The sequence below is a fragment of the Aphanomyces invadans genome, assembly GCF_000520115.1.
Source record: "Aphanomyces invadans strain NJM9701 unplaced genomic scaffold supercont1.8, whole genome shotgun sequence".
NCBI lineage: Eukaryota > Oomycota > Saprolegniomycetes > Saprolegniales > Verrucalvaceae > Aphanomyces > Aphanomyces invadans.
In genome coordinates this window covers 941,559-966,301 of record NW_008580153.1, presented here as the reverse complement: position 1 = coordinate 966,301, position 24,743 = coordinate 941,559, and the positions used below count along the sequence as shown (strand labels likewise).

The 24,743-nt window shown below is 54.3% G+C and overlaps 13 protein-coding genes across 19 annotated transcripts; 7 read left to right on the top strand and 6 right to left on the bottom strand.

Moving 5' to 3' along the window:
• The first annotated feature begins 28 nt into the window (after positions 1–28).
• On the top strand, positions 29–1,704 carry H310_05020 (hypothetical protein). The gene is made up of 2 exons (XM_008869624.1): positions 29–589; positions 641–1,704. The coding sequence occupies exons 1-2, from the start codon at positions 59–61 to the stop codon at positions 1,385–1,387; spliced, it is 1,278 nt and encodes a 425-aa protein (XP_008867846.1). The 5' UTR covers positions 29–58; the 3' UTR covers positions 1,388–1,704.
• On the top strand, positions 1,692–2,458 carry H310_05019. 2 transcript variants are annotated; one of them, XM_008869622.1, is made up of 3 exons: positions 1,692–1,909; positions 1,960–2,274; positions 2,318–2,458. In XM_008869622.1, exons 1-3 carry the CDS (start codon positions 1,736–1,738, stop codon positions 2,417–2,419), a joined length of 591 nt encoding a protein of 196 aa, XP_008867844.1. In that variant the 5' UTR covers positions 1,692–1,735; the 3' UTR covers positions 2,420–2,458. The 2 variants fall into 2 exon arrangements, with proteins under 2 accessions (XP_008867844.1, XP_008867845.1); XM_008869623.1 differs by having other exon boundaries at positions 1,960–2,458.
• A 491-nt stretch (positions 2,459–2,949) lies between these two features.
• H310_05018 (hypothetical protein) lies at positions 2,950–3,747 on the top strand. Its single transcript, XM_008869621.1, has 3 exons — positions 2,950–3,146; positions 3,208–3,516; positions 3,566–3,747. Exons 1-3 carry the CDS (start codon positions 2,970–2,972, stop codon positions 3,665–3,667), a joined length of 588 nt encoding a protein of 195 aa, XP_008867843.1. The 5' UTR covers positions 2,950–2,969; the 3' UTR covers positions 3,668–3,747.
• An 824-nt stretch (positions 3,748–4,571) lies between these two features.
• H310_05017 (hypothetical protein) lies at positions 4,572–7,423 on the bottom strand. Its single transcript, XM_008869620.1, has 11 exons — positions 6,939–7,423; positions 6,557–6,887; positions 6,371–6,510; positions 6,245–6,314; positions 6,112–6,189; positions 5,992–6,058; positions 5,819–5,922; positions 5,623–5,766; positions 5,426–5,557; positions 5,113–5,376; positions 4,572–5,062 (listed from the first exon to the last, which is right to left on the bottom strand). The coding sequence occupies exons 1-11, from the start codon at positions 7,409–7,411 to the stop codon at positions 4,946–4,948; spliced, it is 1,920 nt and encodes a 639-aa protein (XP_008867842.1). The 5' UTR covers positions 7,412–7,423; the 3' UTR covers positions 4,572–4,945.
• A 94-nt stretch (positions 7,424–7,517) lies between these two features.
• On the top strand, positions 7,518–8,035 carry H310_05016 (ribosomal protein L20). Its single transcript, XM_008869619.1, has 2 exons — positions 7,518–7,724; positions 7,775–8,035. Exons 1-2 carry the CDS (start codon positions 7,584–7,586, stop codon positions 7,961–7,963), a joined length of 330 nt encoding a protein of 109 aa, XP_008867841.1. The 5' UTR covers positions 7,518–7,583; the 3' UTR covers positions 7,964–8,035.
• A 194-nt stretch (positions 8,036–8,229) lies between these two features.
• H310_05015 (T-complex protein 1, eta subunit) lies at positions 8,230–10,566 on the bottom strand. The gene is made up of 6 exons (XM_008869618.1): positions 10,498–10,566; positions 9,627–10,379; positions 9,488–9,574; positions 8,947–9,309; positions 8,609–8,902; positions 8,230–8,557 (listed from the first exon to the last, which is right to left on the bottom strand). Exons 1-6 carry the CDS (start codon positions 10,504–10,506, stop codon positions 8,327–8,329), a joined length of 1,737 nt encoding a protein of 578 aa, XP_008867840.1. The 5' UTR covers positions 10,507–10,566; the 3' UTR covers positions 8,230–8,326.
• Positions 10,567–10,668: 102 nt separating this feature from the next.
• H310_05014 (hypothetical protein) lies at positions 10,669–12,129 on the top strand. Its single transcript, XM_008869617.1, has one exon. The coding sequence runs from the start codon at positions 10,674–10,676 to the stop codon at positions 12,096–12,098; it is 1,425 nt and encodes a 474-aa protein (XP_008867839.1). The 5' UTR covers positions 10,669–10,673; the 3' UTR covers positions 12,099–12,129.
• A 63-nt stretch (positions 12,130–12,192) lies between these two features.
• H310_05013 (ribonuclease Z) lies at positions 12,193–13,575 on the bottom strand (the record flags this gene model as incomplete). Its single annotated transcript, XM_008869616.1, has 7 exons — positions 12,193–12,234; positions 12,278–12,349; positions 12,394–12,438; positions 12,505–12,597; positions 12,646–12,793; positions 12,843–12,964; positions 13,015–13,575. 7 exons carry the CDS (start codon positions 13,573–13,575, stop codon positions 12,193–12,195), a joined length of 1,083 nt encoding a protein of 360 aa, XP_008867838.1.
• Positions 13,576–14,267: 692 nt separating this feature from the next.
• On the bottom strand, positions 14,268–16,472 carry H310_05012 (hypothetical protein). The gene is made up of 5 exons (XM_008869615.1): positions 16,370–16,472; positions 16,013–16,279; positions 15,711–15,970; positions 15,461–15,665; positions 14,268–15,355 (listed from the first exon to the last, which is right to left on the bottom strand). Exons 2-5 carry the CDS (start codon positions 16,258–16,260, stop codon positions 14,380–14,382), a joined length of 1,689 nt encoding a protein of 562 aa, XP_008867837.1. The 5' UTR covers positions 16,261–16,279; positions 16,370–16,472; the 3' UTR covers positions 14,268–14,379.
• Positions 16,473–16,551: 79 nt separating this feature from the next.
• H310_05011 (hypothetical protein) lies at positions 16,552–18,419 on the top strand (the record flags this gene model as incomplete). The annotated part of the gene is made up of 1 exon (XM_008869614.1): positions 16,552–18,419. One exon carries the CDS (start codon positions 16,552–16,554, stop codon positions 18,253–18,255), a length of 1,704 nt encoding a protein of 567 aa, XP_008867836.1. The 3' UTR covers positions 18,256–18,419.
• H310_05010 (hypothetical protein) lies at positions 18,329–19,297 on the bottom strand. The gene is made up of 4 exons (XM_008869613.1): positions 18,978–19,297; positions 18,779–18,915; positions 18,681–18,729; positions 18,329–18,624 (listed from the first exon to the last, which is right to left on the bottom strand). Exons 1-4 carry the CDS (start codon positions 19,264–19,266, stop codon positions 18,359–18,361), a joined length of 741 nt encoding a protein of 246 aa, XP_008867835.1. The 5' UTR covers positions 19,267–19,297; the 3' UTR covers positions 18,329–18,358.
• Positions 19,298–19,376: 79 nt separating this feature from the next.
• H310_05009 (hypothetical protein) lies at positions 19,377–20,867 on the top strand. 6 transcript variants are annotated; one of them, XM_008869610.1, is made up of 6 exons: positions 19,379–19,510; positions 19,564–20,080; positions 20,140–20,282; positions 20,326–20,414; positions 20,466–20,721; positions 20,770–20,836. In XM_008869610.1, the coding sequence occupies exons 1-5, from the start codon at positions 19,396–19,398 to the stop codon at positions 20,709–20,711; spliced, it is 1,110 nt and encodes a 369-aa protein (XP_008867832.1). In that variant the 5' UTR covers positions 19,379–19,395; the 3' UTR covers positions 20,712–20,721; positions 20,770–20,836. The 6 variants fall into 6 exon arrangements, with proteins under 6 accessions (XP_008867829.1, XP_008867832.1, XP_008867831.1 ...); XM_008869609.1 differs by having other exon boundaries at positions 20,466–20,858; XM_008869612.1 differs by having other exon boundaries at positions 19,564–20,282.
• Positions 20,723–24,591, bottom strand: H310_05008 (hypothetical protein). Its single transcript, XM_008869606.1, has 10 exons — positions 24,330–24,591; positions 24,203–24,282; positions 24,042–24,148; positions 23,607–23,992; positions 23,199–23,535; positions 23,011–23,139; positions 22,867–22,962; positions 22,571–22,824; positions 22,396–22,483; positions 20,723–22,338 (listed from the first exon to the last, which is right to left on the bottom strand). The coding sequence occupies exons 1-10, from the start codon at positions 24,560–24,562 to the stop codon at positions 21,043–21,045; spliced, it is 3,006 nt and encodes a 1,001-aa protein (XP_008867828.1). The 5' UTR covers positions 24,563–24,591; the 3' UTR covers positions 20,723–21,042.
• Positions 24,592–24,743: the final 152 nt, after the last annotated feature.

Sequence of the window (24,743 nt, the reverse complement as noted above, 5' to 3'; positions counted from 1 at the left end):
GACCAATGGATGCACAGATCCCTTGTCGAACTATTCCACAATTGCTCTGCCCGGCACGATGGCAGAAGCAGCGGCGGCGCTGCTCAAGGAGTTTGAAGAGGCAAAACGCGAGGTAGAAGCTGCGCGACGACATCTTCTAGAATCCCAAAGAGCTTACGAGCGAGAGAAGGAACTATATACAAGTGCACTGCAGGCCAAGAAAGCGTACGCGGACGAAGTGGAAGTGCTCGCTATAAAGTTGGACACTACGTTGGCCGATGTCACGATGCAACCCGAATACGCTATTGAATTCCAAGCAAACATTGGGTGCTACCAGTGCTACGTGCATATCGACATGACGAACTCAACAACGGTCCCGTTCGTCCAACTAGATCCGAGTTCGAAGAAGTTTCAACTACTCACGAGTTCACAGCACAAACTTCTGGACGTGGCCCTGGATCATGCCGTGGACGCAACATCGAGCATCGTCCGAGTCCAAAAAGATCACGTTCACATTCGTATTCCTCTCACGGCCGCCGCGAAAGAAAGCCGAAAGTCGTCGATGACCGTTGGCTTGACATCGCGATCAATTCCACATGCTGAGCTCGAGGCACGTTACCTTCACCTTGGAATCACCAAAGTGATCATAACACCACCCTAGGTTCAAAACTACTCGCAACTGCTTTGTCGATCGTGCAACGCCAACCTCAAGAAGGAAGGCCCGCTGTGGGTGAAGGCTCTGCCACTGCCGTCGTCCAACTGGATGGAAATGGCGGATTTCTGGGGAGCGGCAGAAGGCGCGTTTGAGCACATCCCTCGAGACGGCATCGAAGCTGCGGCCGGGCGCATCTACGTAGCGTCCGCCGATCTGTTGTTGCACGCGTCCAACATCAACCTGGACAGTGTCCAAGTGGCCAAGACGTCGTCCAACGACGCTCAGATTTCTTGTGCAAATTGCACCACGGCGATCGGAACCATCCAAAACAACATGAACGTGCGGCTTTTCAAGCATTGCATCGACACACGGGACGGAATTTTTGCGTCCTACTCGTGCGATGCAGTACTTGTGTCTCAAATGCTGGAAGTGATCGAGTCGGACGGGATCTTCCGCTTTGACATCGTTGATGAGAGCGACAGACGGCGCTTATTTGTGCAAGTGCTGAGCTGGGATGCAACGATCCAAACGTCCGAGTTGTCCCATCCGCACAAGGTGCTGAAAGTCCTGTTCTCTGTCCCAGGAGCGGACAGCTCGACTGAAGGAAACGGTCCAGAGCTGCCTTCGAGGGAGTTGCGTGCATCAACGGCCTTGCTTGACGAAGTCGTCCACCGTCTCAACAAAAGTGCCTCCTTTCTGCCTTCCACCATCGCTGGCATCAGCAAAGGCTCGATCGGATTCTTGTTTGGCTAGGTACCTGTCACGTCAGGCGATATGGACCCGACCACCGCTACTGCATGTTAATGCCATGTACACTGGATGACTCCATCGTCCATGCAAACCATGAGCCAGAACAACAGTGTGCTGTAAGAGCAGCGATGATCTTTTCGTGACCGATCGTGCAGCCCAAGTGTGCACTCTCGAATGGAGGCAATGTCAACTTCGTGTGGCATGGCGGGAAGATGTCGGAAATCGCACTACACGGATTATATTTTAATTTCGACTGATAATCTTGAGTTTTGTATCCGTATTTCTCATAATGATTACAACTCACTCAGACGACTGCACAATCCATACCTCCATTCACGTACGAGTCCTGTCATGGTAAAGGTAATCGTGACTGCGCTCGGCACTTTCCGGGGGTACTCCAACCCAACGATGGCGCTGGCCGAGCACCTGCGAGAGGATCCCCATGTCGACGCTGCATTTGTAATTCAAATAGCGGCGGAAGCTGTCCGTGAAACCATGACACCCTTGTGGCAAGATGCAAACGAGGTGAGGTCGCGCGTCGATGAGGCTGTTGTCATAGGAAGCCTGCGTCGTAGAATGAATCTGAAGCGACCGTGTTCTTGCACTTGGGAGATAGTGATGACGCCAAGCACATTGTGCTGGAACAATGCGCGTACAACGAGGCAACGTTTGACCTGGCAGACGAACGCGGGTGGGTTTGCCACAACGAGACCATTCTCCAGGGTGAAGCGGACGTCTTGTCGACAACGCTGCCGTTGGAAAAGTATGTGGCTCTTCACCAAGTCCATGGCGTCCCATGCAGGTTTGTCATATCAACCGACCCTGGACGATACATTTGCAACTACACGTACTTTCATTCGCTCTCTCGCACGAGACTTCACGCGAACCAGGTGCGTTTGAACAAGCATCGCACCATTGTTTGATCCTTTCTAGCATGCGTTGTTCATCCACGTTCCGTCTTTTGACGTGATTAGCGAAAAGGATCAAGTCGACAGCCTGCGGGCTTTGATCGCCACGTTGCACTCCACGCTGTAGCTAATCGTCGACAAGAATTCGGATTTGGATCGGATTGACGCGCACCCTACATCAGATTAACGCGCAGAGCACCGATTCGGATCCACGTCATGCACGGACAATACTACAGCACGCATTGATGTGAGCCGAACAGCGTGTGTCCTTCGGCTGGTCAACGTACTCATGCATCATGACATGAAATTGGGAACTCAATCTCCTTTCAACGACTGAAACCACACTTACGCCGTGCCCATGCAGCACAACTCAACGGGTTATCGTTTGCGATGGTGTTTCAGCCCCTCCCATGGCGAAAAGTCTCGTGGGAGGAGGAGTTCGCACGATGGCGGGCAGGATGGCACAGACAGTGCATGAGATGTTTTGACTACTCAGAGGATATTTTCAACAGGTTAATCATTGATTTGGGTGGGTAAATCTATACATTAGCCAATCAAAATGTATAGCGTATGTGATTGACCGTGTGGAGTTGGGTATTACATCCACATGACTATTTTGACCAAGCCACAGTCAATAGACTTCGCCGGCCATCACAATCGAAAACGCCGCATCGAGCATGGTCAAGATCATCGTGACGGGGTTCGGCAAGTTTGGCAATATCGTCGACAACCCGACGACCAAGTTGGTAGAACTGCTGAAGGACGATCCAAACGTCCACGAGACCCACGTGCTGGAAGTCTCTGCAGACGGAGTCCGCGCTGCCTTGGAGCCGATGTGGCAACACGCAGCAGAGGTACTGATGTCGTCCTCGTGAGAATGCCTTGATGTTACTTCAAATTGTCGGCGTTGGGTAGAATGCGGACGAGCCCACGGTCTTCCTTCATATGGGTGTGAATGCTGGAGGCAAGCAAATCGACTTGGAGCAATTCGGGTACAACTTGGCCAACTTTGGCATCCCGGACGAACGAGGATGGGTTGCGAACAACGAAACTATCACGGAAAATGAAGCCGCGTCCCTGGAGACGTCGCTTCCTTTGGAAAAGCTCCTCGCGCACTGCACGGAACAGGGCTGCAAGATGGCGATCTCGAACGACCCCGGTCGCTACATTTGCAATTACACGTACTTCCTGTCTCTTTCCCAAACAAAGGGTCGTCCCAACCACGTACGTTTTCCTCGATTCCTCCCCTTGCATGATAGCATGATGTGCGTAGTACGCGTTGTTCGTCCACGTGCCTTCGTTCACCGTGCAGCCCCAAGAAGAACAGCTCCACGCTGTTAAGACTCTCGTCGCCGCTATGCATGCAACTTTGTAATCTTCATAGAGTGCGTGAATTCGCGAAGGCGGTGTCGTTTATTGGTTACCCTTCCACTCTGTTAAAATCGAGTTGCGCCACACATCGACCGCTTCAGCAGTGGAATATGTACCGACACACTTTGTTTTTGCGTGAACCATGAAGACAACTATATGCCTCTCAGCAGCAAGCTGCGACAGCGTTTGTAGTCGCCCAGGAAATCCCACACACTGGAACGTGGCGGGAGTCGTGAGAAAAATTCCTGCAGGCTGTGCATTGGCGAGGAGTGAGCCCCCATCGTGCGCGTCACCGAGCGACCAATCCTCTCCACTCTGGGAAAATTGGTACATGGGTGAGAAAGGTGATTGGGTTTTAACACACACCCGCGTGCGACAACAATCGTTTGTTCGAACGGTACCACTGATGCTTTGTTCAGGGGGACGGCCAAAGGTCAAGCCTCAGGGTCGATGGCACGTGGATCTCGTCCGTCGACGAGCCGGCTCGAGAAAGTGGGTGAACCCTGTCTGTCCCCCCCCATCCTCGTCACACGCAAAATAGTCACGATCATCGTGGCAGGATTCTGCAAGTGTGCTCAGTCCACTCCCCGACGAAACTCGTGACGTTGTTGAACGGCGACTTGACCTTCCACGACTCGTTCGCGCTGGAAGTGTCGGCTCAAGACGTGCGTGCAGCTTTGGGCTGACTCCGAGGTAAGTACGTACATCTCGTCCACTGTCGCCGAGTTCGCATACTCCAGGAACGCCACGATCCCACGCGGACGAAACCACCGTGTTTATCTAATTAAGTGTCCATGACGGGACCAAGACCATCTTGCTCGACCAAGTCGGGTGCAACGTCGCCTTCCATCCCAGACGAGCATGGGCGGGATCGCCCTGGACAGTAAGATTGGCGTAGATCAAACAGACTCGACCACGACACATCTGCCAGTGGAATCGTATTTGGCGACGCTCAAGGAGCAACGCGTCAGGGTCGAATTATCCACTGGCCTAGGTCGAACATTTGCAACTACTCATATTTTTTCTCGCTTTTGCATATCGCAGAAGCGCGCGGCGAAGAACTAGGTACGATATCTCTCCATCTCCCGTCCTCGCCGAAACTTCATCCAGCCAATATGATGAGGTACGTGCACTTCGTGCACGTGCCGCCGTTCTCTGCGATTTCTGAAGACGAGCAGCTGCACTCGATCACGCCGTTGCTGGGGCTGATTTCGACCTTGGAGATGCAGCTCGCCCTCAAGGGATCCTTTACCAAGTTCCCTCGAGTCATGGCATTGGGTCGCTAGTGGTTTCCATTCGCTATCGCGTCCTGCACGTCGCGCAAATGACGGTGTAAAATCTCGAGGTGCGCCGCATCGACAGGAACTTTGGCCGATTCGACGGCGATCATCTTGTCGATCTACGACATTTAGACGTGAGGTAACACAAGTAGTTTGGCACATCACTTACCTGGGCCGCGAGGGTGTACAGGGCAGGTAGGGCCATGCCGATGCCACTCGGCTCCCGCATGAGGTCCTGAGATGAGATCGTCCCTCGCAACGTGTGCAGCATGCCATCAAACGCTTCAATGCACTCGTTGCGACGGTAGTTGAACCACGGCTGGAAGTGCGGCGATGCAATGAACCGAGCGTACAGCATTTTGACCTTGGCTTTTGTCGTCCGCAGCGCAAACGGCAACTTCAGCGACCGCTTCCCGAGCGCCGCGAGGAATTCCTACGACATCAACACGTTCGGGTCGTTTTGGAAACTCGACAGCTCATGCCTTGGCGTGGAATGGCTTCATGAAGGACGCAATGTCCATGTAAGGAGTCGGATGTACCCCCAAATGATTCGACCAGATTCCAAAGTACACTTCAAATGGCTTTAGAAACAGCTCGGTCACGTGTTTGAAGTGCTACGTTGACCATCGCCCAGTGAGGATTGTCATGTCGAACCGACCGATCGTGGCATGTAGTATACCTTTCGAAGGAGTGCGTTGTTGATGGAAACGTAAGGCTGCTCCTCTCCTGGGGCGGCTGCCTCTTGTTCCGTTGAGTTAGGCTCGACCAACTGCCTCAGGATCGTGTTGTCTGGAACGACCAGGCGCGTCGTTCGCGTCAATAGCTACAGTCGACGTGCGCATCTGCACCCTTTGCCATGTCTGGATGGGCAGTACCTTGGGCGATTCAACGTCCGAATACACATCCAAGTCGACGTTTCGCTTGATGCATTTGTAAACTGTGACGGGAGCTCCACCGCTACTTGAGTCGTCCACTTGATCTAAATCGAGACAACAGGTTAGCCGACTTCTATACCGTAGCGGACGATGGCTTGACGAAGGCGACACACGTGTGGATGGTTGGGGTGGCGCGTCTGCAAATGGGAACAAGAGAGCGTTCGGCCACCGCTTGAGGGCCTGCACCGTCGAAGTATTGGTTGAACGTTGTGAAAATCAGCGTAGATGCATACCTTGAGGAAGAATGGATTCGTTGTGCCCAGTATTGTCGTGGGCAGCGCCAAGTTAGATTCGCTAGCTTTAGCCAAAACCTGAGCAACTCGGTGAGCACAACGCGATGAACGCTTGGCGTTGTGCACTTCGCACATTGAAATCGGGCTCGTACAGCGTAAAATACGGTCGAAAGTCTCCTCGAAAGGGAACTGGAGCAATGAGACTAAACATGCAAGTGGCAAGAGTAAGATCCATGGTGGATGATGAGTATGGACCGACCTGGTGAAGGCCAGTACGGCCTGGCTGCACACGCGAGCATTTGGCGACGCCATGAGGACGCTGTCGCCAGTGATCGCCAGCTGCCAGAGGTCCCACAGACACGTTTCAACGCCTTCGAAGCTCGAATAGAGGCCGACGCTCTGTCACGGTGTGACGCTTGGGAACTTTCCAACTGAGACGGTGTACCTCGAACGACATTCCAAGCTCGTTCAGATTGAGCCAATCGGCAAAGCACAAAGGTGGAGGCACTGCCTCGGACGCCGAGACGTCGGTGCTGTGGACAATGCAAAACTTGCCATTTTGGATGATCGTCTTGTCGGTGGTGGCACCGACCCTGTCGTCGTCGGTGGCTTCATCAACGACATCTCCAAGCTCCACGTCAAACGACTCGTCGTCAATGCTCCACCGTCGTGTGTACAGCGTTGCGTCCTGATATGATATGGTCTTGGGCACAACAAACGTCACGACGGTCCCTGCCACCTGGAGGGCCATGGTGGAATTGGCCACGGGAGCTGGCCTACGCGAGAACGATAGTTAATATCTGTCAGGCTGGCTCTGAAATGAGTACCATTGACCAAAGTTCTCGTAAAGTGCCTGTAGTAGTGGGTTGCCCACTTGAAAGAATAGCGGGCCCACGATGCGCAGCACGCGATCGTATAGACCCACGAATGGCACCTCGGTGAGAACTACCATCGACTTTTGAAAGTATCCACGGCTTTGCGTCGCGTCTTTCCGTTGGCGGAAGAGGACGAACCCGTAGTAGAACGAAGGCGACAACGACGTCGCGTCGCTGTCGGTACTGGTGCAGCTATCGGCGTTTAATGATGCGTCTTGGCGGCGAACTCGAAATGAGAATTGTGTGTCGCCCTCGACGAGCTTGTTGCTGTGCGGCAGCGCCAAATAAGCAATGCTCTGCTTCACCTCAGCCGAAAGCGCCACTGCCTCAGGGTACACCATGTCGAGCGACTGGCCCACATCGATGTCGAACACGACGCTCGCGATCGCAATGACGCCCCAGTAGTTGCTCACCGTGATCGACATTGTCGATCGCGTTGCGTGCTAGGCTAAAAACGGGACAAATCAGATTATCCGGAAATTATCCGGAGAGGTGAATTCGGATACGACATGAGATATCCGGTTAAAATTGTTGGTGGTCATTTGCAAGTTGCGTTGCCGCATCATTCCTTGAGAATCCGAGGCGATCAAGAAGAACATGTCGTGGGCCAAGCACAAGAAGATCCTGGCGATGGCCAAGGGCTACCGCGGTGCCGCCAACTCGTGCTACCGAACGGCCATCAACCGCGTGGAAAAGGGTCTGCAGTACCAGTACCGTGACCGAAAGCAAAAAAAGCGTGTAAGTGACCGCGTGTGCATCGGGCTCACGACCTCACCACTTTCATGTAGGACTTTCGCTCGTTGTGGATTGAAAAGATTAACGCCGGAGCACGTCAAGAAGGCATGTCGTACTCCAAGTTCATGGGGGTCCTGAACACGTCCGACATTCAGTTGAACCGCAAGGTCCTGGCCGACATCGCGGCAACCGAACCGTTTAGCTTTAAATCCATCATGGAAGTTGTCAAGCAGCTCAAGTAGACCACCCCGCCGCACAGAAAACAAACAGGCTAATTCCATCCCAACCCGAATGTTATATTATCACCATCGTCGCATATCACACTGGTGCAAGTCCCATGGCCTTGGAGGCTCGAGCACTGTGTAGCACGTCAGTCGACATGCACGTTCATAGCTACATGCGCCCAAGAAGAGGATATTCTAGCCTGCCTCATCTATAAAGCTCCTGCTCCACAGAGCCCCATCATAGATGCCACGCAACGACGAAAATGGTAGTAAGCACACCGACAGTAACAGCACATTTTGTTTTGATCCAAGACTTCAAATTGAAATCGTGTGGTGTAATTATCTCCAAAAAGAAGATTGGTCCTATATGCTAACTCATGATTATGCGCCACCCTTGCCGCGGAATGCACGCACTCCCTTGCCTAATCCACCGCCTCGGCCGCCCATGCCAAGGCCTTTCATGCCTTGGCCACCCATGGCGGCACTCAATGGCGCGCCGCCTGGACCACCGCCGACACCGGCTTGTGGCTGCTCCGACTTGGGGTTTCGCACAGTTTCGTCGACGCTCAGGATCAAGCACGCCGCTTCTGTTGCCGCCGCCACCGAGTTGATCTAGTTTCCACGGTCAGCCTCACCGTTTGATCAACCATCATATCCAAGCACCTTGTTGGCCGCAGGCTCCCACACATGCGACTCAAACGTGTCACAAATGCCACCTGAGTTGATGTCGACTCCAAACCACTTGCCCGTCTCGGGGTCCTTGAAGTGCTTTTGTCGCAGTCGGTTGAGGATGTCAGTCGAGTCATGGCCAGCGTTGTCGCTCAGTTGGCGAGGGATGATCTCAAATGCCTTGGCGAACGCGTTGATCAGGAGCTGCGCCTTGCCTTCGACCGTGCGTGAGTACTCTCGCAAGTGGCGCGACAGCTCCATTTCAATGGCCCCACCACCAGCCACCACCTATGACGCGCAGATAAGTTGCGGATCAGCCATGTTGTACACACCGTGGACGTGGCGACCGTGCGCTTGACCACCATGAGCGCGTCGTGCACCGATCGATGCGCTTCTTCAATGAATTGCTCCGCACCGCCGCGCAACACAATCGTTGCGCTCTTGGCCTTGGGGCAGCCCGTGAACAAGTTGTATCGTTCGTTCCCGCACTGTTGTTCTTCAAACACACCGCATGATCCCAGTACGTTTGGCGTGATGTCTTGGATGCTGGTCTGAATCAGCCCGCCCGTGGCACGCATCGTGCGCTCCATGTCATCTTGGGCGACACGGCCCGCGCAAAACAAACCGCGATCGGCAAAGTACTGTGTTGCCAAATCCCCAATGGGCAGCTTGGACAGGATAATTTGGGCTCCCGACTAGTCGAAAAACCAACCCATTAGCATGCCGTTGCAGCTCCAAAACTGGACATAGCAGCCCTCAACAGCAGCACTGCTTCCACTAAGCCACCAAGACACCCCGAGAAATACTTCAACCCATCACGGCTATCCATGAAAAATCCATTCTGCCATCCACGTCTCAAGCGAGAATGATTACCTTGACGCACTTCTCCAGCTTGTCGTAAATGATGTTCCACTCGGCGTCAACAATGGATTGGTATTGCGAGGGATCGTCCAAGCGGACCTGGAATGCAGCCGTGAGCAAATGAGCTGACAAGTGCGCGATCGCATACTACCTCGGCGTTTTCTTTTTCCGACTTGAGCTCCAACTCGACGTTAAGCAGTAGAATCTTGGGGTTCTTGAAGTACTTGGGCATTTGCTCAAATCCGGCGTACGAAAACGTTTTCTTGAACGCCACGCCTTTGACTAAGAACGAGTCGGTGACCGACCCGCCGGGTACCTTCTTGACGCCGACCATGCTAATGTCCATGTCTGTGTCCAGACTCAAGATCGCGTCAACGACCATGGGGGAAAAGAACTTTTTCTGCGAACTGATGAGCTTCGAGTTCAACGCAGTGCCGGCCACACGCTCCAACATTTGACGGTACGCGACCGAGTCTGTTTCGGACACGTGTACTTGGATGTCGCGAATCTTTTGCACGGCCAATTGACACGCCTTGCGGTAGCTCTTAATGATCGTCTGCGGGTGCATGTTTTCTTCGACGAACGGCTTGGCTTGGCGAAGGAACTCGCCACCCAAAAGGACCACAGACGTTGTGCCATCCCCAACTTCCGCATCTTGGCTGAGGGAAATGTCGACCAGCGTCTTGGCAGCAGGGTGCACGATATCCAAGAGCCCCATGATCGTCGCCCCATCGTTCGAGATGGTCGTTTTGGTTCCCTTGTGGATCAACTTGTCCATACCGCGAGGTCCCAACGTTGTTCGGACGCTTTCCATGATGGCTTGGCACGCATTGATATTGCTAATCAATTGCGATTTGCCTTGGCTCGTGTCTGTGCCTTCCTTAAGCAGGATAATTTGCGGTTGCTACGCGCACACGAACCCACATGAGACAACTTACTCACGCGCACCTCGGGGGAGCTTGCATAAGTACAAGAGTGACATGACGACGCAGGCGCCGCCAGACCCCTCGGATCCAACGTACCATCATCATGGTGTTAGCGGCGGTGGCTTTCTTCCACGCAAAAGAAGGGTTCTGAGTGGTCAAGTCGCGAATATCGAAAAGCCTAGGGCCATACTTTGCTTGAGTCAACCGCTCCACTTGACCGGTACGGTTAAATGTGCTTTTATCCGGATACGAGGCGGCGATGCCTTCAAAGTATGACCGACCCCGTGGCGACGACGCTGCGAGAATTGACCGCTGCCCTCGGCAGATGCACCTCGTGGAAGGATCTCCTTGACATGACGGTGCTCAACAAGATCGTGACTCTTGCTGCAACACTTCGCGGATTGGAACGAAGCAACTCCCTGGTTGCGGATGACGTAGTGCACAAAGCAACTTTGCCTGCGACCGTAGAAGACTTCCAGTCGTGGCTGAAAAGGGGCATGCAAGTCCAATTTGGCGAAGAAACGTTCAACGTGGAAAGCATGGGTGAGTATGGAAATGGCCTCCGTGCACGCATGGACCTTCCCAAGGGATCTCGGATCTTATCCATCCCATTGAACCTTCTGCTCACGTCTTCATCACTGCCACCGCCGTTAGCTCACCTCCGCCAAGACCCTCTGTGTCGCCAATTCCCCACCATTCCGTTGGCGCTCCACATTCTTTACGAGGCGTTATCCCCTTCGTCCTTCTTTGCGCCGTACATCGCCGTCCTTCCTCGGACATTTCATCTCCCCATTGAGTACACCGTGGCCGACTTTGCAGCACTGTCGCATTCGAAGGCTGCGTATGAGTCTGCGATTCAGCTCTTCTACAATTCGATCCGTCAGTACCTTTACCTCTGCCGGCTTTTCAGTCACGAACCCAGCTCGGCACCTTACTCCTCAGACGCATTCTCTTTGTCCAACTACACGTGGGCACTCTCCGTGGCCTTGACGCGCCAGAATAACGTCCCAACACCGGCAGATCCGTCCGCCCTCGCACTCATCCCGGGATGGGACATGTGCAACCACGCAATCGGGGAAATGACGACGTATGCCGACACCGATGCCATCCACTGCAGCGCCATGAACAAGTTTGCAGCCGGCGACGAAATCTACATCTGCTACGGGCCGAGGCCGAACGTCGACCTCCTCATCTATTCTGGTTTTTCCCTCCCTCAGAACCCGTACAACTGTCCGCTGCCTCTTGTGCTGCCTTTGAAAGATATCCAACACGATCCACTCGCAAAGTTGCGAACGCTGCTCCTCCAAAAACGGAGCGCGACTATCACGGCCGCTGGGCTCCTGGTGCACCTGGATGCAACGTCGGGTCAGTTGGCGAGTTCATTGTACCGGGAGCAAGTGCAGTTGCTTGTGCTGGACAAACCTTCGTTGGCAATCGCACTTCGCCGAGTTGTCGACAAGGCCACGACCGCCGCCACAGGGCGTGACGACGACGGAGACCCTTTGGTCCCATGGCCCGATCAAGCAGCAATGCGCAATGCAAACGCACTTGTCCGCGATGCTTGCGCCGCAGTTGTCGCAAATTACAACGCTGTCGACGCTTCGGCTGTCCATCAGTCGATTTTGTCGTTTCTCGCCACTGAACGGCAAGTGTATGAACAAGTGGCGACGGGGCAAGTGGTCGAGTTTAGAAGTTAACACGAAGATGATCGCGACATCTCAGTGGTTGATGGCAGGGGAATGGGAATTCGCATCAAGTCGAATCCGTCCACGACTGCTCGCTTTCGAAACGTCACACGGGCTTCGTCCACGAGCTGCTGGACAGAGCTTGGATCTGTGTGGCGAGGGCTAAATCGGTGGCTGATGTGCGTCAACACCAAGAGCGTTGGATTCATGTGGCGTGCAAAGTACCCCGCCATCGCGCTCGTCGAGTGACCTCGTTGTAATGCCTACACACTCTAGTCAGCATGCCCATGAAAACAGCAGCGCGTACAATGGCTCCATTCCCGTGTGCCAACGTAGCTTCATGCACCAGCACCTATACACGCATCGCACCCATGGAACTTTCGACAATGAACTTTCAAGTATAACGAAGACAGCGTACGTCTGCATTTTGAGCCAACGTATACATTCCCGACGAGTTGGCCGTGTCTCCCATGATCGCAGCTTTCCGACCACGACGGGGAGGCCCCATGACCTACGACAATGAGGTTTGGTTCGCATCAAGTGGAGGTGTGCTACGTACTTCATCAGGATGAAGCACAGTCCCATCTGGCAGGTGGACGCTTTCGCCGGCTTTGAGCAGCTTGTAGAGCCGGCCTGGCGGAAGTCCGCGGCGCGTGGCGGCGGCGACATCTATCCGCCCCGGTCGTGGTTTCTCTTCCACGACATATCTGCGATCGTATGAGACAACGAGGCATGAAAATGAGGTCCATTGCGTACCCTACACTGGTCACGCTATGCGCCAAAGGCCCTGCCGCGACAGTGTGGTCGCCATCGTCCAGTACACGCCACACAAGCGACCCATCGACGTGTTCAGGTCGAATGACGGCGCGCTTGAGGTCCTGTTGCAGTTAAATTGTGTCAAGACATGTCAGAAAAGCGAAGATAAAACCTCATGCAAACGGACGCCGGACGGTGGCGTCGAATCGAAGTCACATGGCACCAGTTCGTGGACGGTGATCGATACGTTGCCCAGGTGAGCGCATGACACGGTCAATGCCATGTTGACAAAGTCAAACACTCCAGGCGGACCATATACGTCGATGGGGCGTCGGACAACCTGCTTCGTCGAAGGATCAATGTTCCCTGCATTCAACGCGTTCAGCGTGCACAGCATGCCAGGCAGCCCGAATAGGTGGTCCCCATGGACATGTGTGAGAAAAATCTTCTCTGTCGTTGTCACACGCACGGTGCTTCGAAAGATCTGACGAAGAGTGCCTTCGCCACAGTCAAAGAGCCAACTCTTCGCAGGTAATTGGACACACAAGGACGAAGCACTGCGTTGGGTTGAAGGCATGCCAGCACCTGTTCCCAGCAGGACAATCTCAAACCCAGTGAACTGCGGCAATTCACCCATTGGCAAGCTCATCTTCTCCGCATGAGCCTTGGGCACCGATGTCAATCGCAAATGCCGCAGCCTGCGCGCGGTCGCCGACATCGCCCCCGTTGCCATTTGTTTCAGATGTCAATTGAGCATGTTTCAAATACTCGAAAATAAACTCAATTTCAGGTTCTAAACTATATTGAACGGTTAAGGTGGAATACAGTTATCATGAACGGTCGTCTTCAAATGAACGAACCGACAGCGGCGCCGACAAGCCGCAGCCAGAAACGGCATGGCATGCGGTGAAGTCCAACACGGACATGTCGCCGACACAGCAGGCATACTTTAACCTGAATAACGGGGCAACTGACGATGTCTGCGCCACCAATTGTGGGTGTCGAGGTCGACACACTTCAGAGTCAGCGGATTCAACACGAACCGCGCAGCAGGAATGCCGTGCTTTTTCTACGTCGCCAAATCATGCATCCCGGCTTGTTTGTTACATTGTCACTTGTAGCTACACGTGTGCTAAGTCGAATCCTAGAGTATTCTTTCCTCTGATGAGCAAACAATGGGGTTGTTGGGGAACGCATAACAGTAGTCACTTCACAGCTGCAAAGGGTCCAACTGGGGGTGTTAAAAACTTATCCTTATGAGATGCGCGTCGTGGCCGGTCATTGCCCCATCGATCACGGCAACGTGACATTCAGGCATCAAGAACAGAGCTGCTTTCTCACGACGAGGCAAGAGCACGATGTTCCGTCACACTGCCGTGGCTTTCTGCGAGACTGGTGCACAGTGAACTTTTCAGCTCGCAAACTTCTTTCTCCATCTCAAGGATGGCATATCTAGATGGTTTATTCGGTCACAACGAGTTGCTGAGGCTCGAGAGGGGGCTGCCCTTCCAATCACCGTTGTATCATTGAACTCGTCCTACTTTTCCAACTTTCGCTCGACGTGGGGCTTCTTTTCCCGTCGGTGCTTTCGAGCAGGTCGTGCCGTGGCGGTGGCTTCTGTAATCATCTTCATGCACTTGGCACGACTGGGCTGGAGAGCGCTCCAAATCTCCGTACCATCGTTCGAACCGATGGCAAATCGCTCGTCTCGCCCGTCGAATTCGTACAAAGACGCTTGCTCTAGGTCTGCGATTGTCTTTGCCAAGTACATGCTGTCGTTCACAGGCACAAGTTGAGCGGTTGGCCACAAAGTGAGTGCGTGCAACGACAGCGTCGTCGGGGGCACCGTCGATTTCAAAAACGGAAACGAAAACGGGGGCATGGCGACTGTTGTAGTCGCCACCACATTGTTGCTGGTGGTGTTGTAGCACATGCTCGAGCATTGCCTCAGAAAAAACTTGACTTGGACTATGGCTGTGCCGTCCTTGGCCCCATGGCACACGTACTTCATGTCACCAATGCCCACGAGCGCATTCGTCGTCGGAGCCCGCAGCATACACACGTCGACCTTGTCCGGTCGCGCGACGTTTAAAATGTCAAAGTCCAACTTGGTCAGGACGCTCCTGTTGCTCATTTCGGTCGCGACAAAATCGAGGTACTGTAGCGGCACCCCCGGCAAACACCCGTCGCAGTAGAACGCGTGGTCGCGGACGTTCACGTCGACGATTTTCGCCCATCGGCTGCACCGTACGTGATAAATCTCGACACACCCATCGGACGCGCAACTCAAACACTTGGCTTTGTCCTTCTCTTTGATCGACTTGGCACATGTGCTGCAAGTCACGGCAACGCGCTTGCCGTTTTCGTCAAATTTCTGCTGGCTCTTGTACTTGGACGACTGCGCTTCGACTTGAGCTTGGTTTGCAGTCACGTTGTACTGTTCCACGCGGAGCGCAACCGCAAGTTTCGAGTTGATCGCGCACGCAAAGACGAGGTGGAGGTTGGATCCGCCACTACTCAGTGGAGACCACAGTTAGACACTGTTCATTCAAAGCCATTGGAAGGTCATAGACGACGGCGAGTGGCTTTACGAGCACGATACACCCGACATGCTTTACCTTTCGAGAACGCCGGCTTGGTCGGCGGACATGGCCGCGTTGGTCGTGATCGTGAGTCCGTAGTGCGAACATCGCGTCCAGAGCAACTGAGACAACGTGCGCGCAAAGTTGTCCTGGGGGATGGAATGGATAGTTTCCAACTTGAGCACAAACGAGGGCGACTTGGTCAGGTTCCAGCACGTTGCAGCCGCGAAGACGCACACATCTACGCTCGAGAATGAGACGACGAACTCAGTCGCCACGATAAGACCTTCGTCATTGACGTGAAGTAGTTTCAGGAGAAGATTCACACCGCCTATATCCTCGATGTGGCCTTGACACGCGGCGTGGAAGGAGCAGTTGAGGACAGCTGCAGTACATACACGTTTCACGATCACGTTTGCGCTCGTGAGTGCTAGCTGTAGCAAATAAAAGAGGGGGCACGCGTGGCGATATGACACGCAGTCCCAACTGCCACACGAGGCCATGGCAAGGCGCCCGCGGTCATACTGGCTCAGGTTCAACAGAATTCTATGGACGTGTGAGCATAGAGCGCCTAGCACATGGACGCACCCCGCGGCATACTGTTGGGTTGACGCACAGTCGTGGGCTCGTAAGTGACCAGCCACGACGACGACGGCATTTGCGTCCAAAAGAGCGTCGCGTTTCGTGGTCACTTCCGAATTTATCAACACGCGCTGGAGGAACTTGTCCGTCTCGTCACTTTGGCGGCCTTTGTCCTTGAGCTTCTGGATCGTCGCAGCGATTTCACTGTAGGGTGTTGTCGGCCTCCCGCCCCTCTCGTATATGCTGCGGAACATTTCGTTGATGCCATCACGCCTATAAATAACAATGTCAGCACACATGTGTGCACTCGCAGCTGCGACAATCTGACACAGATCGCGCCCTTGAGGCTCCATGCAACCGTACGTCTTCTCGCTCCATCTTCATGACGACCGCGAATTCATTCGCAACTAGTGGGCCCTGCTCGTCGTGTCGATCTGGGCGCAGCCGTGCGTGTCCTCTGGAGAAAAGATGATTTCGGATATGAGGATTATTTAACCGGATGACCTGGTTAGAAGAACACACGGAGTTCTTGTAACCATTGAAAGATGCTTCCAACAAAAAAGCACACGCGACAGGCATTGTCCCTGGCAGACAAGAAGCGCATATGCGAGATCTCGCAGGTCCTCGTGAAAGCGACGCACCAGCAAGTGGCCGACGAGTTCAACAAGACTGCGGAGAGAAGCGTGCAGCGCCTCATGGTGACCAAAACGTTGCGGGAGAAGGACAAGTGGCTCAGCATGGACGAGTCGCAGCTTGGACGGAAACGAATGCGAGGTGGCAAATTTGAAGCACTCGAACAGTCCTTGAGTCTCTACCTGCAAGAAATCCGTGCCCAAGGTACTCGTTTGTCGGACAGTCTTCTCACGGCCCACGCAGAGCGCCTGCGCGAAGAGCACCACATCAAGGACAGCGAATTCAAGATTTCGAATGGATGGGTGCAGAATTTCAAACGTCGACACAGCATTCGAATGCATGCGACGTCCAGCCACCACCATGGCGATATGCACATGAGCAGCGGGGACCCGGACGACACGAAGGTTGGGGACCTCTCGTTTCTCAAACTCGCGTCCTCCATCGATGCCAGCGACATGTCACCGTCGTCAACGTCCACCCACCTCGGCGGTATTCATCAACTGATTGTGGACGGTGGGTTTAAGCCTTGCGATGTGTTCCATTACGATGAGCATGTGTTGCATTTTCAGCTCCCGAACGAATCGTATTCATCGTCCTCGTCCCGCAGTCACCAACGCCAAGGCCGCATGCTGCTCGGTCTTCTCACCAATGTCGTGGGGGACGCACCGATGATGTGCTGCATTCAGGAGCGCTCGACGCGGCCCGCTCTTTTTGCGGACATGCTTTACACGGCCGATTTCGTTTACGCGAACCCTGGCGCGAAGATGACCAAGGACACATTCACAAAGTTCATTTTGCACGTCAACACGGTACTCGCGATGCAGGACCCGCCACGGCGCATCCTTTGTTTCCTCGATTCGTCGCCATGCCACGCAATCTCGATGGAAGGACACATGAGCACCATCTGCGGCATGCGCACCGTTGAGCTGTCGCACATGCTCTTGGCCCACCTCCCACCGCGAGTCCCTTCTCAGCTGACCCCACTCGGAGCTGGCCTCACGACCTACTTTCACCTCCAGTACAAGATCACCCACCTCAAGTCGAAACTAACGGCCGACATGCCGTCGTCTGGTCTTCTCCCATCGTCTGCGTTGTCGGTGACCCAACATGAACAGCAAGCGTTGACGTGGGCCGCGCAGCTGTGGAAGACGGTCCCAGCATCCATTGCAAAGACCAGCTGGAAACAGTCGCAGTGGTTGCCACCATCTTGGCCTCCGGCTTGGGAACGTGATGACAGCGTGGATGGTTCCAGTGTCCTCGACGACGAAGCGGAATCCATGGCCGAGTCGCTCATGGCCCACGCGCAGTCGGAATGGAAGACGTTGCATGGAATGGTGTACGGCTTGAAAGGCGATGGCGACCTAGCTGCGCCGCCGTCAGCCCACCCCCCATCGTCTCCGTCGCCGTGGACGAGTTCGCCGAACCCTCCCAACCCTGACGACACCGACGCGCCAAGAGTTCCCACCGCGTGCCAAGCGCTCGAGGCTGCCCATCAAGTGCTGTCATTCATCGAACAGCATCCTGTCGTCTTCACTCACGACGACGTTGCCGCTCTGTTGGGGGTCGCCAATCGCATCAGTGGAATCGACTACCACAAAGAACCGCCCCCGTCGTAGGCGGTCAATGAGCCATTGCGGCGACCCCAAGCAAAAATCACCGCATCCAGCAGGAGCAGCAGAAGCCCGTGACTTGCCAAATACAGTTGCATCTTGGTGTAGTTTACACGTCGTAAAGTCCTTCCTGTGACGCAGACGCAAAAACTACCGCCGTTCCTTCATTGTCAACCTCATTTACATCGTCGTTGTCGGGATGCGTGTCCGGCTTGGGCTGATTGAGCTGCGCGATCCGATTTACTTCACGCGCCACGATGTTCTGCCGCACGATCGTGCGCAATGCTTTGTAAATGGCTGCGTCTGGAAGTCGGTGCCGGGCGTATCGCCGGCAGTCGTGGAGAGGGGCGAAAGCATTGTTGAAAACGTTCTTTCCTACAAGATAGCGCCCCTCTGATCTCTATGTGGACCACCAACGAAGTATATCTTACGAGCATACACAAGTTCGCCCTCTGGCGTCCACCGATCTTCGACAGGGTCCTGGGCGATGCTGAGTGGAACGTTTCCAGACCGGCATGGAAGCAAGTACCTCGGCGACTTGTGCCAGCTCAGTGTGTGGCCATGGATTCTTGTACTGTTCGTGGATGAGATTGCACCCCCGAGTGAGGCGGTGTCTGTGGGTGTATTGCACACATGACTGGACAAGCCGATGCATTTCTTGTATCTCTAGTTCCCCCACAGCAACACCAGGCCATGTCACTACGACCTCGCGAAGATTGTGAACCCACCATAGGAGTAATCGTTGTCGTCTTGGCCAGCCAGTGTCTGCAGTTGCGGAGCGCACGACAGAGCTCTCCACGGGATGAAGTTGTGCACAAGAGTTGCTGTCATGGCATAAACATCCAGGAGTGAACTAGCGGGGGATGACACGGACACTGCGACACACAATGCGTGCAATGTGACAGCAATTTCGTCAGAGGTGGATGTCGGCAGGTACAAGTGAAATGCTTCGATGCATTCCACCATGCACTCCACGACTCCGAGGACACCCTCCGCGACGGCTTCCTGCGTCGCCATGGCCACGACAGTTTCGTCAGATATAATGGTCAGACGGCGTGATATTGATAAAATATAATCCATGATATTTCGAAATCCCAGTTAATATGTGGTTCGATGCTTTATGACAAGTCTTCAACGGAATTCCTCATGGAAGCGTGGAGCGACTGGGAATGTCCGCGCTGCTCGCTGATTAACGATCCGGAGCTCCTATTCTGCGATGCCTGTGCCTACAACAAGCCCGCTGATTTGCCACAACTTGACGGTATGTCGAATAATCATTGCACTGCTGCTGAAGACGTACCTCCCTCTCTCCAGACCAACTCCCGGATCAACTGCTAGATCACTTGCCAACCACTTCTCCACATAAGCGGATGAAGTTTAGCGTTGACGATTTGGTGGATTTGATTAGTGACGACGACGAAGACATGGACCTGAAAGCTGCCATTGCTGCGTCCGCACTGGAGCACATGCAAGCATCGGGTCAGTCGCAGGAAGGACGCAACGACACAACACGCGAATGCAGCTCTTGTGATTTGACGTCACCAGCTCCGCCGTCGAATGCATTGCTTCGTAATTTACACAGCGAACGCATGCAGAGACGAAAGGCACAACCAGGAACAACTCCTTCCGATGCCCTGCTCAAGAACACGACACTCACCCCAACGTCATTAATCGTTGCCTCGCTCAACGTATGGTTTGACGAAGTTCTCGTGGAAGAGCGCATCGACGCAATGTGCACAGCCTTCTCCACTTTGGCACCACACGTGATCTTTCTCCAAGAAGTCACGCCAGAAATGAGCAACCTCCTGATTATGAAGCTCACTCGTCTCGGGTATGTCGCTGCAAACGCCGTGACAACGCAAGCGTACAGCGAGCTCATTCTCGTCAAAGGCCTCCCGATTCTCCAGTACACCTGCCACCGCTTTGCAAACTCTGCCATGGGTCGACACTTGCACGTGGTAGACACGCAATTCAACGGCCACGCGCTGCGCTTGGCCACAGCCCACCTCGAGAGCCTTGCTCAGAACAAAACAGTTCGCCTGGCGCAGCTCAAGTGGTCTTTCACCCACCTCTTAGAGAACTCGTCGCCTAAGTCAACGTCGCCGTGGGTGTTTGGAGGGGACATGAACCTCGGCCGCAAAGACGTTGTGGCCATTCCAAGCGCGGTACGACGATCCATCGGCAGGGAGTTCAAGATATGAGTGGCAGTCGTGTAGGTGGAAGATGCGTGGATTGCACGAGGCCGACCGAGTGCCCACGAATTCACGTGGGACACGACCGTGAACAAGAACCTGCCCAACATCAACTTTGCTGCCAAGTGTCGATTTGATCGACTCTACAGCCACGGCTTACGTTGCGACGACTTTACCACGTTTGGGAAAGACCCGCTGGTGAACCACTCGAAAATGTTTCCGTCGGATCACTGGGGGGTCATGGCCACGTACAGCAGCAGTAGCTGGTAACGCATGCGTGGTGGGCTGAAATCGTTCTGGCATTGTGAATTCAACCAAGGCACGACAGGGGTCGTGCTGTTATTTCACAGCTGCGGCGATCGGAAAAATGTCTGATACAGTGCAGCTTTCTACGTTCCGCTTGATGCGATCCTGGTGTTTGGTGAGGATGCGCCTTCAACCCAAGCGTTCGATCAATGGTCTGAGCGATGGACAGAACGACAGTGATGCCACACCCACTTGACCACAACAGGGTATCCGTTGCCGCCACATGTGCGAATTTTGGTCCACTACAAACAAATTGGCAATGCGCCAGGGGGCGACAGACACACAAACGTGTTTCCTACTCCTTGTCTTCCAGCAGCAGGCTGCGCTCCAAGTCGACGGACAAACTCCCGAGGAACGAAAACGAGTTGGTGCGGTTGGTTGCGCGGTGGGCCCGCCGTGTTCCTTCGTCGCTACTGAGGCTGCCTCGATACTCGTCTGAGTCGACGGGGCTGTTCAAACTGCTCACATCGCTGGCTTTGCGCTGCAGATACGACACAACGTGGGCCCGTTCGCGAAGTAGTCGCGCGTTTTCTGTGTTGAGTTGGGAGATGCTTGTCGTGGATCGTCCGACCTGCTTGGATCGACTGCGGGATGGCATCGACGTGTGCCGCCTCATGTCGGGAGGGGCCAAGTCGTCCGGGATGGTCATGAGTGCTGTGGTGGGAGGCTTTTTACCGTCGCGTTGATGCCGGGGTGGTCGGACGATGGTCGTGGTAGACGATGACGAAGGCGAGCTGCGGAAACGATACCGCATCCCACTGGACGATTCAATCGAAGACGAGGACAAGTCTGCATCGTCCAAGCTCCCGCCGTCGAAGCTGTCGCAGCTGTCGTCGTGATAGGACTTTTCCAGTGACACGAGTGACGGAGTCGAGTGCGAATTGACAATGCGCTTGACCAACCCTTCAGATATCGGAGGTGGCACGGGAATAGGATGAAATTGTGTTGAAGGGGTGGGTGATCCTGCAGTTGAGAACGAGACCTCCGCAAAGGTGGGGGATGGTGGCAGGGAAGCAATTGGTGCCGGAGGTGGCGCCCTTGCGGACTGAAGTGATGGCTCGATTGTCATGTCCGGGGTTGCCACATGACCGTACAGTTGCGACGACCTCGCCGATTCCACGACAGACCCTCGCGATGACGGGGGAAACATACCCCCGTCGATGACTGGCTCCGGCGTGGGCGTCCGCGGACCGCTGAAAAAGCTGGCTTGGCCAACCATCGCAGCCCCGAGGAATTCAAAGTTGAGTGTGCTGTGTCGCCTGTCTTTTTTCAGCGTTTTGTTGGTCCATGCTTCGATTTTCTTGAAGATGTTGTTGGAAAAGTGCGGCCGTATCGAGTCATCCGACGACGCTGCGAGTGGCGGGTTCGATATGGACGCGCGGTGCACGCGCAGGCCGTCCGTGGTGCTCTTGCTGCGGGCCTCTCGGAACGACGACGTCCTGTCCGAGAACGTGTGCCGATACGATGTGTCGGAAAACTGCCGAGGACGAGCCTGTTGCGACGCATCACTAGGACTCGTGATGAGCTTGAACTGATCCACTTGCCACGACGTCGGACCCGGTTCGGCTTCTCCCAAGTAATTGTCCAGTATCTGGCATTCAGCAAGCATGATAGAACGATTCGTCGTTGCTAGGACGTAGACACGTACCTGCGGCGCAGTCGTAAAGTACTTGGCCACTGCAGACTCGTCGATCTTGGTTTCAATCGCTTCGTGGGACAGGTGGCGCGGAATGGTCCTACATTAGTAGAGGGAGTTGGTTCATCATGACCTTGTGCAACGACACACAGACTAGAAAAATCACACCAACCCAAGTAGATGGTACCTGGACGTGATTTTTCGATTCGACAGGGGGTGTTTTCGCTTTTTGGTCGTTGCAGATTCATTCGACAGCGGCGGACCATCGTCCGCGACGCCCGTTGGCGTTGACTGGCACCGGTCGTTCGAGAGCGCAATGCCCGATGCCAACTCCAACCGATGGTACGCTCGCAGGTCGTCAATCCGAGACGACGTGACGATTTCTTGGCCATTGGCAATATGTAGCAGCAACTTGGAGTCCAGGAGCGCATCTCGGCCGATCTGGATCCATCGATGAACGCCGTTCTGAATTCGTTTCATTACCTGGTTGAGACACACGAGAAGGTCGCCGTAGGTTTGGCACGACATGATGTGCGGGTATTCGAGTTGGGTAAAGGCCAATGCAGTGCGGAACAACGCCTGGTCGCAGGGAGTGTCAAACTTCGTTCGGCAGCGAGCAACTCGTACCTCATTCCCGTTGATGAAAAAATGATCCCACACGCGAAGTGTAATGTCTTTTCGACACGGACTCCCAAATAGCGTGCAAAACCACTCCGTGCATGCCAACGAGAGCTCGGCACCAAACCCGCCGAGTTGCTGCATCGATGGATGTGAGAGGATGCAAACGTACGAGGCACAGGCCGCACTGCATGTACCTCAATGTGCTGAACAATCTCTGGTGACTGCAGTGCCACGAGCTCGGCAAACACGTGTTGGTCAATCGCCAAGCCCAGCATCGTCGTGTAGTAATCGTCTGGGAGGAACGCGATCATACGTTCAAGCAGCCAGAATACACACTCGTCGTTGTCGAGGCACTGGAGCAGTCGCGCGACGACATAGTTTAGTCCTTGGCAGTACCCGAGCTTGGGGTTGTGGACGGCATACGCGACCAGGACCCGTCGAAGCTTTTCTATGCGGTCCGGGGTCCACTCGGGGTCCTCTGGGGATACCGTGCGGGTCAAGTCGGCTTCGATTTGACGGACAGACTCAGCACTTTTTCAAAAACAAATACAGGACGATGAGACGTTGAAATCGAATCTGCAAGCGACAGGTAGGGTACGTACTTGACCGAGCTGTGGTTCACGAGCGAGGTGTAGTGGCCTTTTTGCAGTCCCATCTCTGTGTTGGCCCCAGATAGCAACATCCACAGCTTGCCGTGCATTTGTGGCGTCAAGTACCGACATGATGCTTCCTCGAGCACCAGCATCCGCACCCTCTCTTCCGTGCGCCAGAGCTCGTACGACAGCTTGTCGTCGGTATGAACAGGAGTCCCATCATGCGACGCGCTTAGGTACATTTCGTTTTGCTGGGTTTCAAAGAGTTCGAGCAAGACAGTCCATGCCAAGATGCTGGACGATTCGACGGTGAACATCGACGTGTCTCCCCATGTCGAGGCAGGATGAAGATGGGACGACGCGTCATCCACCCGTGACATGGTCTCCGTAAAGTCCTGGGAACGCTGGATGAGGCAGCTACTTTGATAGAGGGCACACACACACCCTTGACGATGACGCTGCAAAGGTCCCCATGGAAGCTCTTTCGTGTGGAGTTCTCTGCCGAGCCATCCGCAGCGACTCTGCTTGAAGTGCCAATATGCACGAGTACACTACGCACCCATGCATGTTGAATCGCCCTCGAAAAGTCGAGGAATAAAGTATACCTCGTGCGGGGTTGGATGCCTTGAGCAAATCGTTGGGTCGAAATATGGCATCGTCAGGAACCCCAAAGTAACGACACGACCTACGTTCGTGAGAGTCGACGATTAAGTTGGAATGCGCGCAACGTACTCGATAAACGTGCGGACGTTCTGCCGCCTGCAGCTGGTGCTGAACAACGTGTTGGGCGAGGAATGATGTGTCTCGATCGGAACACGGATGTGCTTGCCCACTGCTCGGTACAGGTGATTCACGAGCGTGCACAGGATCGTTCCATCCTGTAACGCACACAGGTAGTCCCCATGTATCTTTTCCGACAGAACCATCTCGATCCACCGCTTCGAGACCGCCTCATCGTTGTGCATTGCCGCTGCGCAATCTCGATTGCGTGAAAAATCCCTCGTTATGATCGTCCATAAAAAATTACTTTCCATTCCCAGATTTTTCACTTGAAGTATGTATAAGGCATCCAATCACGGTGTAAAAAGCGCCATCCACAACTCCACTTATACACAGTAAAGACACTCGACCCTCACCGCGTCAACA

Excerpts from the sequence above, each read along its gene's own strand:
- H310_05020 (XM_008869624.1), top strand. The coding sequence starts at position 59 with ATGGCAGAAGCAGCGGCGGCGCTGCTCAAGGAGTTTGAAGAGGCAAAA. Across the intron at positions 590-640 it reads TTCCACATGCTGAGCTCGAG|GTTCAAAACTACTCGCAACT; the intron begins GCACGTTACCTT and ends ACACCACCCTAG.
- H310_05017 (XM_008869620.1), bottom strand. The coding sequence starts at position 7,411 with ATGTCGATCACGGTGAGCAACTACTGGGGCGTCATTGCGATCGCGAGC. Across the intron at positions 6,315-6,370 it reads GCCGTACTGGCCTTCACCAG|TCTCATTGCTCCAGTTCCCT; the intron begins GTCGGTCCATAC and ends TTGCATGTTTAG. Across the intron at positions 6,190-6,244 it reads TGTACGAGCCCGATTTCAAT|GTTTTGGCTAAAGCTAGCGA; the intron begins GTGCGAAGTGCA and ends CGAGTTGCTCAG.
- H310_05014 (XM_008869617.1), top strand. The coding sequence starts at position 10,674 with ATGACCGACCCCGTGGCGACGACGCTGCGAGAATTGACCGCTGCCCTC.
- H310_05015 (XM_008869618.1), bottom strand. Across the intron at positions 8,903-8,946 it reads GCACGGTCGCCACGTCCACG|GTGGTGGCTGGTGGTGGGGC; the intron begins GTGTGTACAACA and ends TGCGCGTCATAG. Across the intron at positions 8,558-8,608 it reads GGGAGCCTGCGGCCAACAAG|ATCAACTCGGTGGCGGCGGC; the intron begins GTGCTTGGATAT and ends CGTGGAAACTAG.
- H310_05008 (XM_008869606.1), bottom strand. The coding sequence starts at position 24,562 with ATGCACAACGATGAGGCGGTCTCGAAGCGGTGGATCGAGATGGTTCTG. Across the intron at positions 23,536-23,606 it reads GTGAACCACAGCTCGGTCAA|TGCTGAGTCTGTCCGTCAAA; the intron begins GTACGTACCCTA and ends TTTTTGAAAAAG. Across the intron at positions 22,963-23,010 it reads TTTTCATCAACGGGAATGAG|GCGTTGTTCCGCACTGCATT; the intron begins GTACGAGTTGCT and ends CCCTGCGACCAG.
- H310_05010 (XM_008869613.1), bottom strand. The coding sequence starts at position 19,266 with ATGGCGACGCAGGAAGCCGTCGCGGAGGGTGTCCTCGGAGTCGTGGAG. Across the intron at positions 18,916-18,977 it reads CGACAACGATTACTCCTATG|AGATACAAGAAATGCATCGG; the intron begins GTGGGTTCACAA and ends TGGGGGAACTAG. Across the intron at positions 18,625-18,680 it reads GGGCGAACTTGTGTATGCTC|GAAAGAACGTTTTCAACAAT; the intron begins GTAAGATATACT and ends GCTATCTTGTAG.
- H310_05018 (XM_008869621.1), top strand. The coding sequence starts at position 2,970 with ATGGTCAAGATCATCGTGACGGGGTTCGGCAAGTTTGGCAATATCGTC. Across the intron at positions 3,147-3,207 it reads TGTGGCAACACGCAGCAGAG|AATGCGGACGAGCCCACGGT; the intron begins GTACTGATGTCG and ends GGCGTTGGGTAG. Across the intron at positions 3,517-3,565 it reads CAAAGGGTCGTCCCAACCAC|TACGCGTTGTTCGTCCACGT; the intron begins GTACGTTTTCCT and ends TGATGTGCGTAG.
- H310_05016 (XM_008869619.1), top strand. The coding sequence starts at position 7,584 with ATGTCGTGGGCCAAGCACAAGAAGATCCTGGCGATGGCCAAGGGCTAC. Across the intron at positions 7,725-7,774 it reads ACCGAAAGCAAAAAAAGCGT|GACTTTCGCTCGTTGTGGAT; the intron begins GTAAGTGACCGC and ends ACTTTCATGTAG.
- H310_05019 (XM_008869622.1), top strand. The coding sequence starts at position 1,736 with ATGGTAAAGGTAATCGTGACTGCGCTCGGCACTTTCCGGGGGTACTCC. Across the intron at positions 1,910-1,959 it reads TGTGGCAAGATGCAAACGAG|AATGAATCTGAAGCGACCGT; the intron begins GTGAGGTCGCGC and ends CCTGCGTCGTAG. Across the intron at positions 2,275-2,317 it reads CGAGACTTCACGCGAACCAG|CATGCGTTGTTCATCCACGT; the intron begins GTGCGTTTGAAC and ends GATCCTTTCTAG.
- H310_05012 (XM_008869615.1), bottom strand. The coding sequence starts at position 16,260 with ATGTTCCGCAGCATATACGAGAGGGGCGGGAGGCCGACAACACCCTAC. Across the intron at positions 15,666-15,710 it reads ACTTCACGTCAATGACGAAG|ATGTGTGCGTCTTCGCGGCT; the intron begins GTCTTATCGTGG and ends TCTCGAGCGTAG. Across the intron at positions 15,356-15,460 it reads CAAGCCGGCGTTCTCGAAAG|TGGCGGATCCAACCTCCACC; the intron begins GTAAAGCATGTC and ends TCCACTGAGTAG.
- H310_05009 (XM_008869607.1), top strand. The coding sequence starts at position 19,396 with ATGGAAGCGTGGAGCGACTGGGAATGTCCGCGCTGCTCGCTGATTAAC. Across the intron at positions 19,511-19,563 it reads TGATTTGCCACAACTTGACG|ACCAACTCCCGGATCAACTG; the intron begins GTATGTCGAATA and ends CCCTCTCTCCAG. Across the intron at positions 20,415-20,465 it reads TTGTGGCCATTCCAAGCGCG|GTGGAAGATGCGTGGATTGC; the intron begins GTACGACGATCC and ends GCAGTCGTGTAG.